General features: G+C 34.1%; 1 protein-coding gene across 4 annotated transcripts in view; it reads left to right on the forward strand.

Moving 5' to 3' along the window:
* Positions 1-22,001, forward strand: part of DYNC2H1 (dynein cytoplasmic 2 heavy chain 1) — a 365,046-nt gene that overhangs the window by 121,831 nt on the left and 221,214 nt on the right. For all 4 annotated transcript variants that reach the window (XM_082339858.1, XM_082339859.1, XM_082339860.1 and 1 more), the window contains exons 60-63: positions 4,692-4,778; positions 7,166-7,292; positions 15,389-15,530; positions 16,111-16,220. In XM_082339858.1, the coding sequence (XP_082195984.1) occupies positions 4,692-4,778; positions 7,166-7,292; positions 15,389-15,530; positions 16,111-16,220 (466 nt within the window). The remainder of the gene's footprint in view (positions 1-4,691; positions 4,779-7,165; positions 7,293-15,388; positions 15,531-16,110; positions 16,221-22,001) is intronic.

Genomic DNA, 22,001 nt, shown 5'->3' on the forward strand with positions numbered 1-22,001 from the left:
CTGATCACTAGAAGTGCAATAGAATATGTAATAAAAAAAAAAAAAAACAACCTCCCTGCAAACAAAAGCCCTGGACTGGATGGCTTCACTGGGAAATTCTACCAAATATACAAGGAAGAACTCATACCAGTCCTTCTAAAACTATTCCAAAAAATTGAAGAGGAAGGAGCACTTCCAAATTCAATCTATGAGACCACCATTATCCTGACACCAAAACCAGACAAAGACACTACAAAAAAAGAAATTTACAGGCCAATATCTTTGATGAATATAGACGTAAAAATCTTCAGCAAAATATTAGCAAATTGAATCCAGCAATACATGAAAAGGATCATACACCATGATAAAGTTGGGTTCATTCCAGGATCACAAGGATGGTTCAAAATATGTGAATCAATCAGTGTAATACACCACATTAACAAAAGCAAAGACAGAAACCACATCATCATCTCAATAGTTGCAGAAAAAGGATTTGACAACGTTCAATATCCATTCATGATAAAAACTCTCACCAAAATGGGTATATAGGGAACATATCTGAACATAATAAAAGCCATTTATGACAAACCCATAGCCAACATAATACTTAATGGTGAAAAGCTGAAAGGCTTCCCGGTAAATTCAAGAACAAGGCAAAGATATCCACTCTCACCAGTTCTATTCAACATAGTATTGGAAGACCTAACTATAGCAGTCGGACAAGAAAAAGAAGTAAAACGTTTCCGAATTGGAAGGAAAGATTGAAAACTGTCACTACTTCAGATGACATGATACTCTATAAAGAAAACCCCAAAGTCTCCACACAAAAACTATTAGAACTAATAAATGAGTTCAGAAAGGTAGCAGGATACAAGATTAATACATGGAAATTTGTTGTGTTTCTTTACACTAACAATTAAATATCAGAAAGAGAAAGCAAAAAAAAAAAAAAATCCTGTTTATAATCATGTCAAAAAAAGTAAAATACCTAGGAATAAACTTAACTGAGGAGGTGAAAGACGTATATGCTGAAAGCTGTAAAACATTGGTGTAAAGTAAATTGAGGATGATTCAGAGAGACAAAAAGATATCCCGTGCTCTTGGATTGGAGGAATTAATATTGTTAAAATGGCCATACTACCCAAAGTAATATACAGATTTAATGCAATCTCTATCAAAATACTCATGACATTTTTCACAGAGCTAGAACAAATAATCCTAAAATTTATATCGAACCCCAAAAGATCCAGAATTGCCAAAGCAATCCTGAGGAAAAAGAACAAAGTTGGAGGCATACCCCTTCCAGACTTCAGACTATACGACAAAGCTACAGTAATAAAAACAGTGTAGTATTGGCACAAAAACAGACATATATATCAATGGAACAGAATAGACAGCCCAGAAATAAACCCATGCACCCATGTTCAATTAATCTATGACAAAGGAGGCAAGAATATACAATGGAGAAAAGAGAGTTTCTTTAACAAGTGGTGTTGGGAAAGCTGGACAGCTACGTGTTAATCAATGAAATTAGAACACTCCCTCACACCATATACAAAAATAAACTCAAAATGGTTTAAAGACCTAAATATAAGACATGACACCATAAAACTCCTAGAAGAGAACATAGGCAAAAACATTTTCTGACATAAATCATAGCGATATTTTCTTGGATCAGTCGTGTAGGCAAAAGAAATAAAAGCAAAAATAAACAAATGGCACCTAATCAAACTTAAAAGCTTTTGCACAGCAAAGGAAACCATCAACAAAATGAAAAGAAAACCTACAGAATGGGAAAAAAAATATTTGCAAGCAGTGTGACTGACAAGGGTAAATATACAAACAATTCATACAGCTCATTAACAAACAAATAAACAACCCAATCAAAAAATGGGCAGAAGGCCTAAATATACATTTCTCCAAAGAAGACATACAGATGGCCAACAGGCACATGAAAAGATGCTCATCATCACTAATTATTAGAGAAATGCAAATCAAAACCCCAATGAGGTATCACCTCACACAAGTCAGAATGGCTATCATCAAAAAGTCCACAAATAATAAATGCCGGAGAGGGTGTGGAGAAAGGGAACCCTTCTACACTGTGGATGGGAATGTAAACTGGTGCAGCCACTATGGAAAACTGTATGGATGTTCCTTAAAAAACTAAAAGTAGAGCTACCATATGATCTTGCAATCCCACTCCTGGGCATATATCTGGAGAAAACTATAATTTGAAAAGATACATGCACCCCAGTGTTCATTGCAGCACTGTTTACAATAGACAAGACATGGAAGCAACCTAAATGTCCATCGACAGATGAATGGATAAAGAAGATAAACAAAATGAATCTATATACAAAACAGAAGCAGACTTACAGACATATAATACAAATTTATGGTTACGAAAGGAGAGAGAGAATGAGGGATAGATTAGGCATATATTATTAAAAGACATAAACTATTATACGTAAAATAGATAAGCAACAAGGTTTTACTATATAGCACAGGGAATTCAATATCTTATAATCTACAATGGAGTATAATCTGCAAAAAAAAAACTGGATCACTATGCTGTACACCTGAAACTAACACAGTATTGTAAATTAACTATACATCATTAAAGAAAAAGAGAAAAAGTAAGTTAAAAGTTAAACAGAACAAAAAAAGAAAAAGCAATTAAAAGATGGATAGCAGAATCAACTCACTTTTTTCCTCCTCTGTTAAGTTGTTGGAAAGATAAGTTGGTAGAAGTTCCTTTAAAGAACCAAAATTTTGTGAAGGAATACTGTCAAAGTACAAAAAGTAGATTTTAGAAATTTAGAGCTTTTATATTTTTTCTCTAAGTTTTAGGAAACTTTTAGTATATAATTTCCAAAACATTATCTGGCAGGTGTGGGGAAAATTTAACGATTTACTTTTGGGGCTTAAACTTTTAATTTGCTATTGTTACTAAGTTAGTATTATATTTTATCTCATTTGTTCTGAATGCAGACTAAGAGATATGTTACGTTTATGATCATTCAACTTTTGAAATTATCTATTACTTCTTACTCTACACAAGGAGATTTTTAGCTGCCTTTCTTATTTTTTTCAATATAATTACATGAAATGTTTGTGTTAAATCATATTAAATATGATTATATATTTTGATTATATAAATATTTTTTACAGCCTAGATGTATCATGTTTTATGAGTATATTTCCTTTCTTGTATACCTTTTGTTATGCTTAATAATTGCCTTATTTTTTCAATTGATTATTTTTTTCTGTTTATGTATCACATATTTATCCACAGTCTTTTTGTCAGACCCTAAAACGTATTTGGAATCTATGTGTTCTATTTAATTTTTTCTTAGTACTCTCCTACTTAGAGCCTTTTGTCCTCCTGTTTCAAGGTGGGTTAGTTCTTCCCTAGGCCTGCAGTCTACAGCTTAAGTTATCTTGAGATTGCTTTTCACCATTATTCCGGGGTTATATTTGTCTGTTTTCTGATCATATTCTCTTATTTTGGGTCTTTGTCTTTCTCTTTCTTAGTTTAGTCACTCATTTTTCTGGAACACATCCTCCATAGTAGCTTCTTAAGCAAGTTTATATGGGATGAAAAATATTTTGAGATTTGCATGTCTAAAATTATCTGTATTATACTCTTATATGTGATCATAATTGGGCTGGGTTTAAAATACTAGACTAGAAATAGATTAATCTCATGATTTTGAAGGCCTTATTCTATTGTAGTAGTTCTCAAAATGTGGTCCCTGAACCAGCAGCATCAATGTTACCTGGGAAATTGTTAAAAGAACAAATTTTTGATCTCCATCAAGGCTTATTGAACCAGATATGCTGGGGAATGAGACCTTGCAATCTGTGTTTTAACAAAAACTCAAGTTGATTTGTGCAATGCACAAATGCCCAGCAGTGCATGGCAGTGTGGACTGGCCATTTGATGACAACCTCTCAATACTTGTGGGTATTGTTGAGAGGGGTAAGCCAGTCATTTCTCTAGAAGAATCCTAATATCTTCTGCCTAGGGATTGAGTAGGGGTGGTTGGCGGTGGGTAAGGGGCATAAGGTTTGACTTTCAGGGATGTATGAAGAGGATAGTCTGCTCTCAATGCAGGAGGGAATCTGAGGTCAAACGTCATATTATCAATTATTAAACAATCTTCTGTGTTTAGCTCTATTATTTTCTTCAGAGGTACCTGCTGTCTACATTTCCTGAACATTTTTGAATACTTCTTTTCGCCTATCTTCCTGCAGTCATTTAACTTTTGCCCTTTTGCATTTTGGTATGTCAGTTATCACCTTTCAAAATTTTATTAAAATTACTACTTCATAATACTTTTCTCTTTCATTGTCTTTATTCTTGTGCGTGTATGTTTTAATTTATTCCCTTGGTTTCATTTTAGTAGGATTTTAGAAGGGACAGAAGATAAGTGAATACTTTTACTCTTCCATTTTTATCTAGAAATCTATGGGCACAAGTGTTTTAAAATATAGATTCCTGGAAGTGGTATGGTTAGGTCAGAGAATACACTTTTAATTATAGCATTGCTTTTCAAATCAAATTCTAAGTGAAGGTATTATAACTGCTGAATTATTGACAGTTTTCATTGTCATTTATTTACTGCACGATTACATTTTAAGGTGCTGTTGCGGCTTTTTGTTGATAACTAAAGTAGAATGACTTATAAAATTGAATTATATTTTAGAAATTTGCGGAAAACTGAAGACAGAAAAAGGAAACTAGAGGAGCTTCTTAATTCTGTTGGTCAAAAAGTGTCAGAACTCAAAGAAAAGTAAGTTAAGTTTTGAAATGTATTTTGAATATTTGAAAACATACCTCAACTAATACTTAAGTTTTGAAAAGCTTAGTTATAATCAGTCTTAATTTTTTGGTATCTCACTCTAAAAAGGGGAAGGATGTAAAATAATATAGAATGTCTTCCTTTTTAAAAAAATTTAATAAGAACAAAAATATTTTAAGTTTCTGTATTCCCAAGCATTGGAAAATTGAGCAGGAAGAATTGAATGTAATGTGTTAATGCTGGGAGTGTTTACCTTTGGTGTTCCCATTTCTTTATTATTTTGACTTCAAGATTTTAGACTCCTTTATTTCAGATGATGCTATAGGAACACCTATTCCATAATCTTTCCAGAGGTATATGATCATGTTAAAATTTTTTTATCTTTTTAACTTTGCCCTTTTTGGTATTAAAAAATATTCCTTCCTGCAAATATTATTCTCAAATTTAAGAACCATTTATGAATGTGATTACTCTTAAAACCTTTCATGTACCTCTGTGTTCCTGTGATTGCTTTTTAATATAGGATAGAAAATATTGGTATGGGAATTATTATAAATGTGGAAGCATTTTCCTTTAAGAATTGTGAAGATTAGAACACTGGAGAATGTATCATTAAATATAGCATATGTTATCACTTGCTTTCAGTTTTATGAGATTAAAACTTTTCTATAAACACATTTTTTCTTTAAGTGGTGTGTTATGTTTCCTTTTTTTTCTTATGGAAGAAATACAAATTATTGCACCAAGAAAAAAATTCATCAGACTAAAAACTATGAATTTTTTTTTCTATATAGAGTTAGGAAACAGTTATCTCTATTTACATTTATATATATTTATTTATAGAGAAAAAACAAATAAAAAAATCTTCAAACCCATAAATTCAATGTTTTTAATATTCCTGAATGTTTTTTTATGTTAGACATACAGAAATGAAATCACGTAATTTCCTTCCAGCTATAATTAGAGAAGTATAAGGAAAATAATATATTCTTTTCAGTGTTACATGCTCAGAATCAGTACTTAATAATACTCAGATAATTGTCAAATATTTATTGAGTGGTTAGCTTATGATACCAATGTTTGACTCCATTTGTTAGTCATTTGCATTGTCAGGTGTTGTCCTAGGCACTTTACATATTCATCTTTTTTAATACTTAAAACAACACTGAGAGGTGGATATTCTTACATTTTGCAGATTAGGAAGCTAAAGATTGGAAAGATTTATTTGCCTAAGTTGAGCAGTTAGTAAATGACTAAGCAAGCATTAGATCTTGTATTTGTCTGACTCCATAAAGTTCCTTTTCTTAGTCACTACACCATACTACCACTATTTTGGAAGGATTATTATGAAAACCTTCTGAATAATATGACTGAGGATCTTGTGGATAATGTGACTGAGAAATTGAATTTTTAATTTTATTTAGTTTTAATTAATTTAAATTTAGACAGCCATATGTGTCTACCATTTTGGACAAGTGACTCCTAGAGTCTTATGTCTAGGGAAGGGAGGAATAGAGCACTTAGAGAGGCAATAAAAGTACTGTAAAATGCCTGGAACTTAATATCAGACACACCCATATATGAATTTTAGGTCCTCTGCTTACTACTGGGGAGACCTGTGCAATAATCTGTGTGGATTTAAGTTTCCATATTTATAAAATGAGAATTGTAATACTTATTTTGAACTGTTCTGAGAATTGGCAGAATCCTGGGCATTTTGAAGGCACTTACATATTTGTTGAAGGACTAAGTAATAGGAATATTACTATTATATTTAATAAAATAATATGTACAAGTATTTTTAAGGAAAATAATTTAAAAGTTTTAAACTTTGGCAAATGGGCACATAGGGAGAGAACATATCTAATGGGCTGAATATTTCAGGTGAATTTTAAGATTTTATTTATATTTTTGATAGGTTTATATTTGAGGGAGTTAGAGTGAGGGGTGAGGTAGGGATAAGGAAGGAGCTGAAAAGTATTCTAGGCAAATGGAACATCCTGTTGAAGGGCACAGCAGATAAAAGGGCATTTTCTGAGAATATAAAATTCTTCAGATGTTGACATATAGTTTTACTGAACTGAGTAAAATGAAATAAAACTGAAAAGATAGATCAATATTATGACTGGGCCTTTGAATGTCATATTAATAAGTTTATACATAATGTAGTAGGACATCAAGGCCCTGTGACAATGTTCCCCTTTAAATGTATGCATTGGTATTGTGTCTATTACATTAATGATAATTTATATGCAAATATTATCAATATTATAGCTAATTCAATTATTGTATAAAAGTTCACTTTACTATATAAGCATAATTTAATTAAATCTATCTTAAATCCGGTTGTCTTTAATTAAATTTTAATGTTTTCATAGATTTCAGAGCAGGACTTCAGAAGCTGCCAAACTTGAAGCTGAAGTAAGCAAAGCACAAGAAACAATTAAAGCTGCAGAAGCCTTGATTAATCAGCTTGATAGAGAACACAAGAGATGGAATACACAGGTTTGTTTGAGAGAGAGGTCATAAAGAGGCATTGTTTAAAACACAGGAAATGTGTAAGATAATGTATTTGTTAACAAAAATGAAAAGGAAAAAATATCCATTAAATTTCAGCTGGCTTAGGATAAATTATCTAGATATTAATGGCCATGATGTGAATTAATCTTTTTTTTTTCACATCTTTATTGGAGTATAATTGCTTTACAATGGTGAGTTAGTTTCTGCTGTATAACAAAGTGAATCAGCTATACATAAACATATATCCCCATATCTCCTCCTGTTTGCAGCTCCCTCCCACCCTCCCTATCCCACTGCTCTAGGTAGGTGGACACAAAGCACCGAGCTGATCTCCCTGTGCTATGTGGCTGCTTCCCACTAGCTATCTGTTTTACATTTGGTAATGTATATATGTCCATGCCACTCTATCACTTCGTCCCAGCTTACTCTTCCCTCTCCCTGTGCCCTCAAGTCCATTCTCTATGTCTGCGTCTTTATTCCTGTCCTGCCCCTAGGTTCTTCAGAACCATTTTTTTTAGATTCCATATATGTGTGTTAGCATACGGTATTTGTTTTTCTCTTTCTGACTTACTTCACTCTGTATGACAGTATCTATGTCCATCCATCTCATTACAAATAACTCAGTTTCATTTCTTTTTATGCCTGAGTAATATTCCATTGTATATATATGCCACATCTTCTGTATCCATTCATCTGTTGATGGACACTTAGGTTGCTTCCATGTCCTGTCTATTGTAAATGGTGCGGCAATGAACATTGAGGTACATGTCCTCTTTTTGAATTATGGTTTTCTCAGGGTATATGCCCAGTAGTGGGATTGCTGGGTCGTATTGTAGTTCTATTTTTAGACTTTTCACCATTGTATATTATTGCCTCCTTTATCAAAAATAAGGTGACCATATGTGCATGGGTTGATCTCTGGGCTTTCTATCCTGTTCCATTGATCTATATTTCTGTTTTTGTGCCAGTACCATTCTGTCTTGATTACTGTGGCTTTGTAGTATAGTCTGAAGACAGGGAGCCTGATTCCTCCAGCACTGGTTTACTTTCTCAATATTGCTTTGGCTGTTTGGGGTCTTTTGTGTTTCCATAAAAATTGTGAAATTTTTTATTCTAGTTCTGTGAAAAATGCCATTGGTAGTTTGATAGGGATTGCATTGAATCTGTAGATTGCTTTGGGTGGTATAGTCATTTTCACAATGTTGATTCTTCCAATCCAAGCACATGATATATCTCTCCATCTGTTTGTATCATCTTTAATTTCTTTCATCAGTGTCTTATAATTTTCTGCATACAGATCTTTTGTCTCCTTAGGTAGGTTTATTCCTAGGTATTTTATTCTTTTTGTTGCAGTGGTAAATGGGAGTGTTTCCTTAATTTCTCTTTCAGGTTTTTCATCATTAGTGTATAGGAATGCAAGAGATTTCTGTGCATTAATTTTGTGTCCTGCTACTTTACCACATTCATTGATTAGCTCTAGTAGTTTTCTGGTAACATCATTGTGATTCTCTATGAATAGTATCATGTCATCTGCAAACAGTGACAGTTTTACTTCTTTTCCGATTTGGATTCCTTTTATTTCTTTTTCTTCTCTGATTGCTGTGGCTAAAACTTGCAAAACTATGTTGAATAATAGTGGTGAGAGTGGGCAACCTTGTCTTGTACCTGATGTTAGTGGATATGGTTTCAGTTTTTCACCATTGAGAACGATGTTGGCTGTGGGTTTGTCATATATGGCCTTTTTTATGTTGAGGTAAGTTTGCACTATGCCTATGTTCTGTAGAGTTTTTATCATAAGTGGGTGTTGAATTTTGTTGAAAGCTTTTTCTGCATCTATTGAGATGATCAATATGGTTTTTTCTCCTTCAGTTCGTTAATATGGTTTATCACATTGATTGATTTGCGTGTATTGAAGACTCCTTGCATTCCTGGGATAAACCACACTTGATCGTGGTGTATGATCCTTTTAATGTGCTGCTGGATTCTGTTTGCTAGTATTTTGTTGAGGATTTTTGCATTTATGTTAATCAGTGATATTGGTCTGTATCTTTTTTGGTGACATCTTTGGTTTTGGTGTCAGGGTGATGGTGGCCTCGTATGATGAGTTTAGGACTGTTCCTCCCTCTACTATATTTTGGAAGAGTTTGAGAAGGATAGGTGTTAGCTCTTCTCTAAATGTTTGATAGAATTCTCCTGTGAAGCCATCTGGTCCTGGGCTTTTGTTTGTTGGAAGATTTTTAATCACAGTTTCAATTTCAGTGCTTGTGATTGGTCTGTTTATATTTTATATTTCTTCCTGGTTCAGTCTCGGGAGGTTGTGCTTTTCTAAGAATTTGTTCATTTCTTCCAGGTTGTCCATATTATTGGCATATAGTTGCTTGTAGTAATCTCTCATGATCCTTCGTATTTCTTCAGTGTCAGTTGTTACTTCTCCTTCTTCATTTCTAATTCTGTTGATTTGAGTCTTCTCCCTTTTTTTCTTGATGAGTCTGGCTAGTGGTTTATCAATTTTGTTTACCTTCTCAAAGAACCAGCTTTTAGTTTTATTGATCTTAGCTATTTTTTTCTCCCTTTCTTTTTCATTTATTTCTAATTTGATATTTATGATTCCTTTCCTTCTGCTAACTTTGAGATTTTTTTGTTCTTCTTTCTCTAATTGCTTAAGGTGTAAGTTTAGGTTGTTTCTTAGAGATACTTCTTGTTTCTTGAGGTAGGATTGTATTGCTATAAACTTCCCTCTTAGAACTGCTTTTGCTGCATCCCCTAGGTTTTGGGTCGTTGTGTTTTCATTGTCACTTGTTTCAAAGGTATTTTTGAAATCAAAGGTATTTTTCTTTGATTTCTTCAGTCATCTCTTGGTTATTTAGTAGTGTATTGTTTAGCCTTCATGTGTTTGTATTTTTTGCAGAATTTTTCCTGTAATTGATATCTAGTCTCATAGCATTGTGGTCGGAAAAGATACTTGATACGATTTCAATTTTCTTAAATTTACCAAGGCTGGATTTGTGACCCAAGGTATGATCTATCCTAGAGAATATTCCATGAGCCCTTGAGAAGATAGTGTATGTTGTTGTTTTTGGATGGAATGTCCTTTTAATATCAATTAAGTCCATCTTGTTTAAGGTATCATTTAAAGCTTGTGTTTCCTTATTTATTTTCATTTTGGATGATCTATCCATTGGTGAAAGTGGGGTGTTAATGTCCCCTACTATGATTGTGTTACTGTTGATTTTTCCGTTTACAGCTGTTAGTATTTGCCTTAAATATTGAGTTGCTTCTATGTTGGGTGCATAAATATTTACAATTGTTATATCTTCTTCTTGGATTGATCCCTTGATCATTATGTAGTGTCCTTTTTTGTCTCTTGTAATTGTCTTTATTTTAAAGTCTATTTTGTCTGATATGAGAATTGCTCCTCCAACTTCCTTTTGATTTGCATTTGCATGGAATATCTTTTTCCGTCCCCTCACTTTCAGTCTGTATGTGTCCCTAGGTCTGAAGTGGGTCTGTTGTAGACTGCATGTTTATGGGTCTTGTTTTTGTATCCATTCAGGCATCTATGTGTTTTGGTTGGAGCATTTAATCCATTTACATTTAAGGTAGTTATCAATATGTGTGTTCCTATTACCATTTTCTTAATTGTTTTGGGTTATTTTAGGGTTTTTTCCTTCTCTTGTGTTTCCTACTTAGAGAAGTTCCTTTAGGATTTGTTGTAAAACTGGTTTGGTGGTGCTGAATGCTCTTAGCTTTTGCTTGTCTGTAAAGGTTTTAATTTCTCCATTGAATCTGAATGATATCCTTGCTGGGTAGAGTAATCATGGTTGTACGTTTTTCTCTCATCACTTTAAATATGTCCTGCCACTCCCTTCTGGCTTGCAGAGTTTCTGCTGAAAGATCAGCTGTTAACCTTATGGGGATTCCCTTGTATGTTATTCTTTGCTTTTCCCTTGCTGCTTTTAATATTTTTTATTTGTATTTCATTTTTGATAGTTTGGTTAATATGTGTTGTGGCGTATTTTTCCTTGGATTTATCCTGTATGGGACTCTCTGTGCTTCCTGGACTGGATTGACTATTTCCTTCTCCATATTCGGGAAGTTTTCAACTATAATCTCTTCAAATATTTTCTCAGTCCCTTTCTTTTTCTCTTCTTCTTCTGGGACCCCTATAATTCGAATGTTGGTGCATCTAACGTTGTCCCAGAGGTCTCTGAGACTGTCTTCAATTCTTTTCATTCTTTTTTCTTTATTCTGCTCTGCAACAGTTATTTCCACTATTTTAACTTCCAGGTCCCTTATCCGTTCTTCTGCCTCAGTTATTCTGCTATTGATTCCTTCTAGAGAATTTTTCATTTCATTTATTGTGTTGTTCATCATTGTTTGTTTGCTCTTTAGTTCTTCTTGGTCCTTGTTAAACGTTTCTTGTATTTTCTCCATTCTATTTCCAAGATTTTGGATCATCTTTACTATCATTACTCTGAATTCTTTTTCAGGTAGACTGCCTATTTCCTCTTCATCTGTTTGGTCTGTTGGGTTTTTACCTTGCTCCTTCATCTCCTGTGTGTTTCTCTGTCTTCTCATTTTGCTTAACTTACTGTGTTTGGGGTCTCCTTTTCACAGGTTGCAGGTTCGTAGTTCCCGTTGTTTTTGGTGTCTGCCTCCAGTGAGTAAGGTTGGTTCAGTGGGTTGTGTAGGTTTCCTGGGGGAGCGGAGTAGTGCCTGTGTTTTGGTGGATGAGGCTGGATCTTGTCTTTCTGGTGGGCAGGACTGCGTCCATTGGTGTGTTTTGGGTTGTCTGTGACCTTATTATGATTTTAGGCAGCCTCTCTGCTAATGGGTGGGGTTGTTTTCCTGTCTTGCTGGTTGCTTGGCATAGGGTGTCCAGCACTGTAGCTTGCTGCTCGTTGAGTGAAGCTGGGTCTTCGCGTTGAGATGGAGATCTCTGAGAGAGCTTTTGCCATTTGATATTATGTGGGGCTGGGAAGTCTCTGGTGGTCCAATGTCCTGAACTCAGCTCTCCCACCTCAGAGGCTCAGGCCTGACACCTGGCTGGAACACCAAGACTCTGTCAGCCACACAGCTCAGAAGAAAAGGGAGGGGAAAAAAGGAAAGAAAGAAAAAAAATTTAAAAATTATTAAATTAAAAAATAAAAAATATTATTAAAAACAAAAAATAAAAAAGTAAAAAAAAAAGAGAACACCCAATCCAAAAAACAAATCCACCAATGAGAACAAGCACTAAAAACTATACTAAAAAAAAAAAAAAAACGGACATGCAGAACCCTAAGACAAATGATAAAAGCAGAGCTATACAGACAAAAGTACACAAAGAAGCATATCCATACACACTCACAAAAGGAGAAAAAGGAAAAAAAAAATATAAAAAAAGGAAGAGGTCAACCAAATCAGTAAATAAATCTACCTGTGATAATAAGCTCTAAATACTAAACTAAGATAAACATAAAACCAGAAACAAATTAGATGCAGAAGGCAAACCCCAAGTCTGTAGTTACTCCTGAAGTCCACTGCCTCAATTTTGGGATGTTTTGTTGTCTATTCAGGTATTCCAAAGGTGCAGGGTATATCAAGTTGATTGTGGAGTTTTAATCCACTGTTCCTGAGGCTGCATGGAGAGAGTTCCCTTTCTCTTCTTTGTTCGCACAGCTCCTGGGGTTCAGCTTTGGATTTGGCCCTGCCTCTGCTTGTAGGTCACCTGAGGGCATCTCTTCCCTGCCCAGACAGGACAGGATTAAAGCAGCAGCTTATTAGGGGTCTCTGGCTCACTCAGGCCAGGGGGAGGGAGTGGTACGGAATGCGGGTTGAGCCTGCAGCGGCAGAGGTCAGCGTGATGTTGCAACAGCCTGAGGCACGCCATGTGTTCTCCTTGGGAAGTTGTTCCTGGATCACAGGACCCTGGCAGTGGTGGGCTGCACAGGCTCCTGGGAGGGGGGGTGTGGATAGTGACCTGTGCTTGCACACAGGCTTCTTGGTTGCTGCAGCAGCAGCCTTAGCGTCTCATGCCCATCTCTGGTGTCTGCGCTGATAGGCACGGCTTGCGCCCTTCTCTGGAGCTCATTTACATGGTGCTCTGAATCCCCTCTCCTTGCGCACCCTGAAACAATGGTGTCTTGCCTCTTAGGCAGTTCCAGACATTTTCCCGGACCCCCTCTCGGCTAGCTGAGGCGCACTAGCCCCCTGCAGGCTGTGTTCACACAGCCAACCCCAGTCCTCTCCCTGGGATCTGACCTCTGAAACCCGAGCCTCCACTCCCAGCCGCCACCTGTCCCAGTGGGTGAGCAGACAAGCCTCTCAGGCTGGTGAATGCTGGTCGGCACTGATCCTCCGTGCGGGAATCTGTCTGCTTTTCCCTCTGCACCCCTATTGCTGCGCTCTCTTCCATGACTCCTAAGCTTCCCCCCCACCACACCTTGTCTCCACCAGTGAAGGGGCTTCCTAGTGCGTGGAAATTTTTCCTCCTTCACAGCTCCCTCCCAGAGGTGCATGTCCCATTTGTATTCTTTTGTCTCTGTTTTTTCTTTTTTCTTTTGCCCTACCCAGGTACACCGGGAGTTTCTTGCCTTTTAGGAAGTCTCAGGTCTTCTACCAGCGTTCAGTAGGTGTTCTGTAGGAGTTGTTCCACATGTAGATGTATTTCTGATGTATTTGTGGGGAGGAAGGTGATCTCCACGTCTTACTCCTCTGCTATCTTGAAGCTCTGCTGTGAATTAATCTTTAAGCAAAATATCTTTATATGAATGGATTTTAGACAAAGCAACCTATTCCTCTTTTAGTTAGGAAAAGGTAAGGGTAAAAATGAGTTGTGGAAAATTTAGTACTGTTTAGAGCCTTTTTAGGACTTACCTTTACCAAGACAGTCCTCTTAGGATTTGACACTGTCAGCTATTTATTTGCGTTTGAAATTCTCTCTTATTTCAGCTTTGTTAAAGTGTTGTCTTTTGTTTTTGTTCATTTGTTTGATTTTGTGTTTTTTTTTTTTTAAGCAGTTAGATTCCTGCCTTTGCTGGATCCTCCTCATCTGCTTATCCAATAATGTTGATTGCCCCCTCAGTATTCTCTTCCTCAGCTCCTTTCTCTGCAAATATTCTGGGAATTCTCATCCTGTCTTAAGAATATCACCCAAATGATGATGCTGACCAGAGCTATATTTCTAGTCTGCTGACTTTTAAATTCATATTTGTAACTACACCTTAGATATTGGCATTCAGCTGTCTCAGGAACTCAAATACATGTCTAAATTAACTTATTTTCTTTTCTCATATGAAATCTCTTTTATTTCCTATGTCTCACAAGGCACCTTTCTTCTAGGCATCAAAACTAAAAATATGTGGATTATCTTAGACTCCTTCTGTTAATTTGTATCCTTTTGCAAATATCCCTCATATTTGTCTTCCATCCTTAATGCTCTTCTTTTTTCACCTGAATTCTCCTGACTTGTCTTTCTCCTGTCTGACCCTTTAATTAGTTGATTCTTATTTGTCAGCTGAATTATCTTTCTAAAACCCAGTCTCATTACATCACTCACTGCTCTGTTTAAACACTTTCAGTGGCTCATTATTACCACAGGTTAAAACTGAAGCTACTTTGCATGGCATGGGAAGACTTTCAAATCTTCCTGCTTCCAGTCAACTCTGTGTTTCTCTTTTCATTATTCCTATTTTGGTACTCTTTCTGCTCAGGCTTATGCATTAGCCACACTATGCTTCTAATTAAAAAGTCTCCATGCTTAATTTTTGTTTTATACCTTTGCTCATACTCTGTGTATCCAAATCATGTTTTACAAAGTGATGCTAATTCACAGTATTTATTAGAATTATTAGGAAATTTCAATGACAAAATATATTCTTCTTTACAGATATGTTGGGATTTTATACATTGTTTTAATATCACAGCAAGGTCTGAGGTCTTGTTGGTATTTTTACATTTCGCCAATTTTGTTCAGACATGTTATTACTTTAAACCAATAAATGATTTTTTCTATAGTCAAAACTTCAATTTGTGAAGCTATCAATATTTTTTTCTATCTTAGAACATATCCATATGTTGCTCTCTCCTTTTTTTTCCAGGTTGCAGAGATAACAGAGGAATTAGCTACTCTTCCTAAAAGAGCTCAGCTAGCTGCTGCATTTATTACATATCTTTCTGCTGCTCCTGAGGGTCTGAGAAAAACCTGTTTGGTAGAATGGTCCAAGTCAGCTGGTCTTGAAAGTTTGTATTTAATTATTCTTAAATTTGAAATTTCAATATACTAAAAAGCACATCTTTTGAGTTTTGTCATTTTACTTTTTTTTTTAATGAGGAAAATTTTCTGTAAGTTAAAGGATACCGTAACTACTTTAGATTTGCTAAATTCTAAAAATGTTCTGAGAATCGCTTTATTATAATGACTCTTCTACCCATAAAATCTCTTTTTGAAACTGACACCACTGAATTATTTTGATGTTGTATGAATGCAGTTAAACATTTTTTTAATTTTTATACTAATTTCGTATGGTAAGATGAGATATAGGAATTCCAAAATTCTTTGTGAATTTTGTGGTTTTTGCAAATTATTATACTTGTGAAACATTCATTTGATAGAAGAAATATAATTTGAGTTTCATTCCTTTGCACTTTTTAAAACTTTTTTTCTCTTTAGTTTCTGATTCTAAATGCAGAAGAATGAATTGCGTATTAAGAATGATCATGGGACTTTTGTTTGAGTATATTATAAATCGTTTTATTCCCTTTCTTTTATCAAGCACAAGATTATTGTAGTAAAGTATTATTGATATCTTTAATTTTTCAGAATTTGATCTGAGGAGATTTCTTTGTACTGAAAGTGAACAGTTAATTTGGAAAAGTGAAGGCCTACCATCAGATGACCTTTCCATAGAAAATGCTCTTGTTATCTTACAGGTAATTAATCTACTTTAATTTTCTCATTAGAAATGTTTCTTTTGAAGCTTGCTCCATGAAGTACCTTCTTCAAATCCTTAGGCTTTCACAGTTAGTCTTAGTTAAGTAAAAGTAAAAATATTTTGCTAATAAAAATCCATTTGTGATTCAGGTAGCATCTCAAAATCTTCAGTGTAATTTATTTTTTACCTTAATATAAAAGTATAAATAAAAATGGTATTTTTTTGATGGCGAAATATTTTAAATTGAACTTCCTGATAATAATAGAAATGTTTTAGGGATACTTGATTCATTTGGTTATATAGTTCTTTCATCTAGAGTATATTTTAAAAATAAAAATTTTATACTTTTATTTCATTTTGTTTTACAAAGTTATGGAAAGTGAAGATGGATAAGTTTTGGGTTATAAGTGAAAGATAACCATGTGCATATTTTGGAAATTGTTCTTTTACATAGTATATGTTTCCAAATAGTAATTGTTTAAAGTTGAAACAATTATACCTTAATTGGCAATAAATGTGAAAACCAAATTCAAAATCTTGTATACAAGCAAATCATTTCTTTGTATGAAGTTTGATTTTTTTACCTTTACTTTGGTTTACCTTTCTGATACAGAATTTGGAAGATAATGTTTCCCCCTTGAAAATATGTTTTGTTTTTTCTGTTATTTTATCTCAACAGTTTATACTCTATATTACCAGTGTTTTCTTTTCTCTCTACAACCCTTTCTCTGTCCACACACCATTTCTTTATCCCATAACTCCACATCTCAAAGAAAATATGAACATTAAATGTTTCTCCTTAGGCAGTGTAAGCTATAATATTATAAGATTCATATCGTGAATATGAATTGTGGTCCCTGTTCATTCCTGGATAGTTTATTCTGTTTGATTTGACCTATTAATCAGCTGACTATGCTTTGACTCTATACGTTGGTGTCTTACTAGCATAGAAGTCATTGAACAAAGATTAAACAATTTTGCCTTCTTTTAATTTGATTTGGCTTAAACTTTAATTTATTTTTTAGACATTTTTATTATTATTTTTCACACTAGAATTACAAATCTGGAACTCTAAATGTGTATGTATCTAAATTCATTACAACCTAGTACTTTTTATCATATTTGTTATTCCTTTCCCAAGGTTTCATAGTCACCTCTTCTTCCTTTTTCAGTACTCCAAGAAAGCAATTGTTTGCAGATCTAAAAAAAAAAATACTAGTTTAAGAATTTTTCTTTTTTATTCCATAAGAAATCAGAGGCTTTTAGAAAAAATATATCACAATAATTTTTATTTTTTACTGATAATAGTAATTGAAAATATTTACTTTTGTATTCTGAATTAAATTGTCTTTTGTGATGAATTTGGGGGATATTGTCTTTGAAATTAATTTTAATAACAAGCTTAGTATACTTTGTATTTAATATTGCCAAGTTTCTTACAGACACTTATATGCATTTATATGACAAAACAAAACCATTTGGAAAAATTTGTTAGAGTAATTAGTCATTTTGTTGAAATGAATTTTCCATTATGGTTAACATTTTATCTTAATTCTAAGGTAGACTAGATTTAGAATAAACTTGTAGTTGAGGGTGTGGTTGGATACAACAAGTCTATAACATCTACTCATTAACATTACCATGTGATATGAAGTTAGATGTCTAAATATGTACAAATTGGGTTTCTGGGAGTCTTCCCAGAGAAAAAATGACTAGGTGTGATGAATTAAATGTATTTTTGATTCAGAGATATAGCATGTCTCCTCATTAACTACAATAAAGCTTTTCAGAAATTCAGTGCGGGATTTCCCAGATTCAAAGGCTATAGTCGCTCAGTCCCTTATTGGTGCTAAGGATAGCCTTTTATGTCCAAAATTGTTCCTTGTCTTACAACAAAAGATGCTTGGAATTCTCATATTTGGGTTAAGCTAACTATTGAAGTACATATGTTGTCTGGGTGAGGAAGTAGTCAAATAATTATCTGCCACAGAAAGCTCATATGACCTATGTCCTTGAGGAGCAGGGGAAAATCTTGGCCATGGTGTCCTGGATTGCTTGGACTATGATTTACACCTGTTCTCCTGATGTGATTATTAATAATTTTTTCTTTACTCGCAAACGTGTCCTGGTTTGGAAGATAATTGCATGATCTTTGTAATATTGTGGAACTCAGGGGATAAATGGAGAGTATGAGACTATTACACACTATGGAGAGGTGTGAGTGAAAGCATCCAGAAAGAAGATGGAAAAATATGATTAATTTAAATTTCACAGTGTTGTAAATTTTTCTTGGTTTAAATTTCACAGTATTATAAATTTTTCTTGTGAAGATGTACTAGGTATTTTTTTTTATTGTTTATGGACAGTTCAGTGTCAAATTAGTTTTCTTTATACCACTCAATTTCTGATATTTTTTTTTCCCTTCCTGCCATTTAGTGTATGCTGAGGAAATGCAAACTAATTTGCTATTAGTCTAAAGAATATAAAATTGTAAAGGTAAATTGCATAGGGAAAACATTTTTTCATTAAATCCCAAATGCATGGTAATAATCAACACTTACATGTACTTACTATGTTCTTCATATATTATTATTTAAGAATTAATACAAGTAAAGCACTTAAACACTTAACTCATTTAATTTTCAAATCAACCCTATTTAGTAGGTACATGTATTATCCCTTTTTGTAGATAAGGAAGTTGAGACACAAAAGGATTAAGTGTCTTGTTCAGGGCCACAGAGCTGTCAAGAGGTACAGCCAAGATTCAAACACTGCCATCTAGCCAGTCTGTGCTGTAAGGCTGCCTCTCAAAGATATGTGTGTGTGCTTCTGTATATGTTTTAACTTATTTACTTTGTTATTCCTGTTAATATAATTCTCCTTATCTTATCAAAAGATGAGCTTTAGTTTTATTTACAAAATGTTTCTACTCTTATCCCACTTGTGGTTATTAAAAATAAAAATAAAATTATAGAGTTTTATAGATGTTTTAAAAATAGTCTTTTTCTTATTGGATGAAAGTCAAAAAGTGCAAACTTCCAGTTATAAGATAAATAAGCACTAAGGATGTTATGTACAACGTGATAAATATAATGAACACTGCTGTATGTTATATATGAAAGTTGCTTAGAGAGCAAACCCTAAGAGTTCTCATCACAAGGAAAAAAAATTTTTTTCTATTTCTCTAATTTTGTACCTGTATGAGATGATGGATGTTCCCTAAACTTACTGTGATCATCATTTCATGATGTATGTAAGTCACGTCATTATGCTGTACACCTTAACTTACACAGTGTTGTGTGTCAATTATATCAGTAAAACTAGAAGAAAAAAAATAATCTCTTTCAAAAATGTCCACTACCTAATCATTTTTTTTTTGCCAATAGATATCATGTGTCTCTAGCCTTTGACCTCCGTTTTGAGCACTATAGTTCTAATTTCCTGTTAGATATTGTTACCTGGAGCTTTGTAGGTAGCTCAAGCTCTGTCTTTAATCATTTTTTTAAAAAAACTTTTAGTCAAGAATCTTTTAGTGGCCAACTTTAGTACTTTTTTTTTTTTTTTTTTTAAAAAGCAACTTATGCTTTTAAATAACTGAGATGTTCAAAAGATTAGGACTAGCTTCAGGATTCGAATGGTGTTACCAGGACATCTCTCTTTCTCTCTCTCCATCTTAAGAGGTGGTTTATTCTTGGATAGGTTCTTTCTATCCTGTGTTAAGGATAGACATTGGCGACTCCAGGTTTACCATTATCACAATTTATGTTCTCAGACTAAAGATATCTCTTCCCTTCCTTTCCAGTATTTGTCATTCCCCCAAAAAGATTCTGATTGGTTAGTTTGGGTCACCTGCTCATCCCTTGTGTGCAGTGCTAGGTGATTGATAATCCCATGAGAAATGCATTGAGTGGGGCATGCATGCTAGGCAAAGGTAGCTATGTACTTTAATAATTGTTTCTCTTCCTCACCCACTCCCTGTAACCTGCTTCTCTTTTATTTCCTAACACTGGAGATGTCACAGTCTTGGTCCAGTAATGCAAACTGTAAATCTGCAACTCATTCTTACTTTGTCTCTTTAATTTTACATTCAGTTAGTTATTCAGCAAGTCTTGTCAAATCTACTTCTCAAATGTGTCATGAATTCATTCTCTTCTAACCACGTCTACTGCCAGTGGCTTCACTTAGGCCTTCATCATGTTGTACCTGGATAAATACATTATTATAGCAGTTGGTCCCCTGCCCCTGTATCAGTTCCTTTATTTTGGAGTGATCCTCCTAAAATGTTAATCTGATCATCACAGTTCCTTGATTAATATATTTCAGTGACTATCCATTACCTGCAGTATAAAAATTTCATTATCCTTAAACATGGCATAAAATGCTCTTCATGATCAGAAAGACCTCTGATTACTCCTGCCATTTTATATGTATCATCTTTGTCTATACTTTTTATTCCAACTATGCCAAACTACTGGTAGTTTTCCAAGTACTCCCAGGCTTTTCATTCTTCTCTCAATCAGGCTGTTGTTTTGGCCTAATTTGCTTTTTTTACTTCTTTGCCTGGCTAAGTCCTATTTTTTTTGACCTAGTTTGACTTGAATTGCTTCCTAGCAACTTCTCCTAACTCCGCCTGTGATCCACCTATAGAATTTTGTGTCCTCTTTGATTGAAAAAATTTTCGGTTTTTTGCTTCTTTATTAGATGTGTGACCAATGAGGGTAAGGGAATGTATCTTATTAATTTTTGTATCTCTCTTGTTGTCTTATTATAATCATTATTCAACATATGGTAGATGAATGAATAGCACGAATGAATGAAAGCTCACTATTTTTGGATCTACTATAATTTGTTAAATATAGAATTTTACCACATTTAGTCATGGAACACAGACCTAAAATATACCTCAGAGGTCTTCTCTAAATCTCTGGAGAAGTATAAATAAGATGAACACAAACTTGTAAGTATTCTTTGAAATTCTTAAGCATATTTTCTGTGCTATAAACATGATTATTTGAAACATTATCTTATTCTCTTTTTAACTGCATCAGATCATTGGTTTGAAATCATGGGCAAGAACTTTTTTAAAATTTAAAATAAATATTTTTGTGGTTAGGCAAAATCTAGTTTACTTGTGGAATGTTTGCTATTGAATGCTAGCATAAAATGAGATCTAAAACCTAGGTGTAATACTTTGGTAATACTTAAGAAGCTATTTACTAGCCATATTATTTTGCTATTTCTGGATGGCTCCAGAAATAGATGCTGGGGGAAGATCATACAGTGGGGTAACACTGGGGAGCTGTGGTGGGAGTGGTCCACTCTGGGGGCAGGTAAAAGGAGGCCGCATTGTCTAGAGAGAATTTTAAAACAATAATAAAGCTGTTTTAAAGTCAGTCAGCTCTTTATTATCACCATGTGCTGGCAATTTTAAACAGCATTTCTGATAAAATGCTGTTAATCCCCAGGGCATGTGATCCCCACCATCCCTCTCCCTCTTGGTATGCCACTAAGATAACATCCATGTTCTTATTAGATCTACCCCAGTTCTAAGTCTTCACTTCACTGTGACTTTCATGTGTTATTTTATCCCTATAACACACAACTGCATTATATTTTTCAAATAAATGTGAAAATTTAAGAAAAATAAGGTCAGTTGTTATTTAAATCTAATTTGCTAGGTAACAATGACTATTAGATGGTTTAAAATTTATCATATTTATTTAAATATATTTACATATATTTAAATTGATCAGATGTATAAATGTATAATTGGCTTCCT

This window comes from Balaenoptera borealis (assembly GCF_965194805.1).
Source record: "Balaenoptera borealis genome assembly, chromosome: 11".
NCBI classification, from domain to species: domain Eukaryota; kingdom Metazoa; phylum Chordata; class Mammalia; order Artiodactyla; family Balaenopteridae; genus Balaenoptera; species Balaenoptera borealis.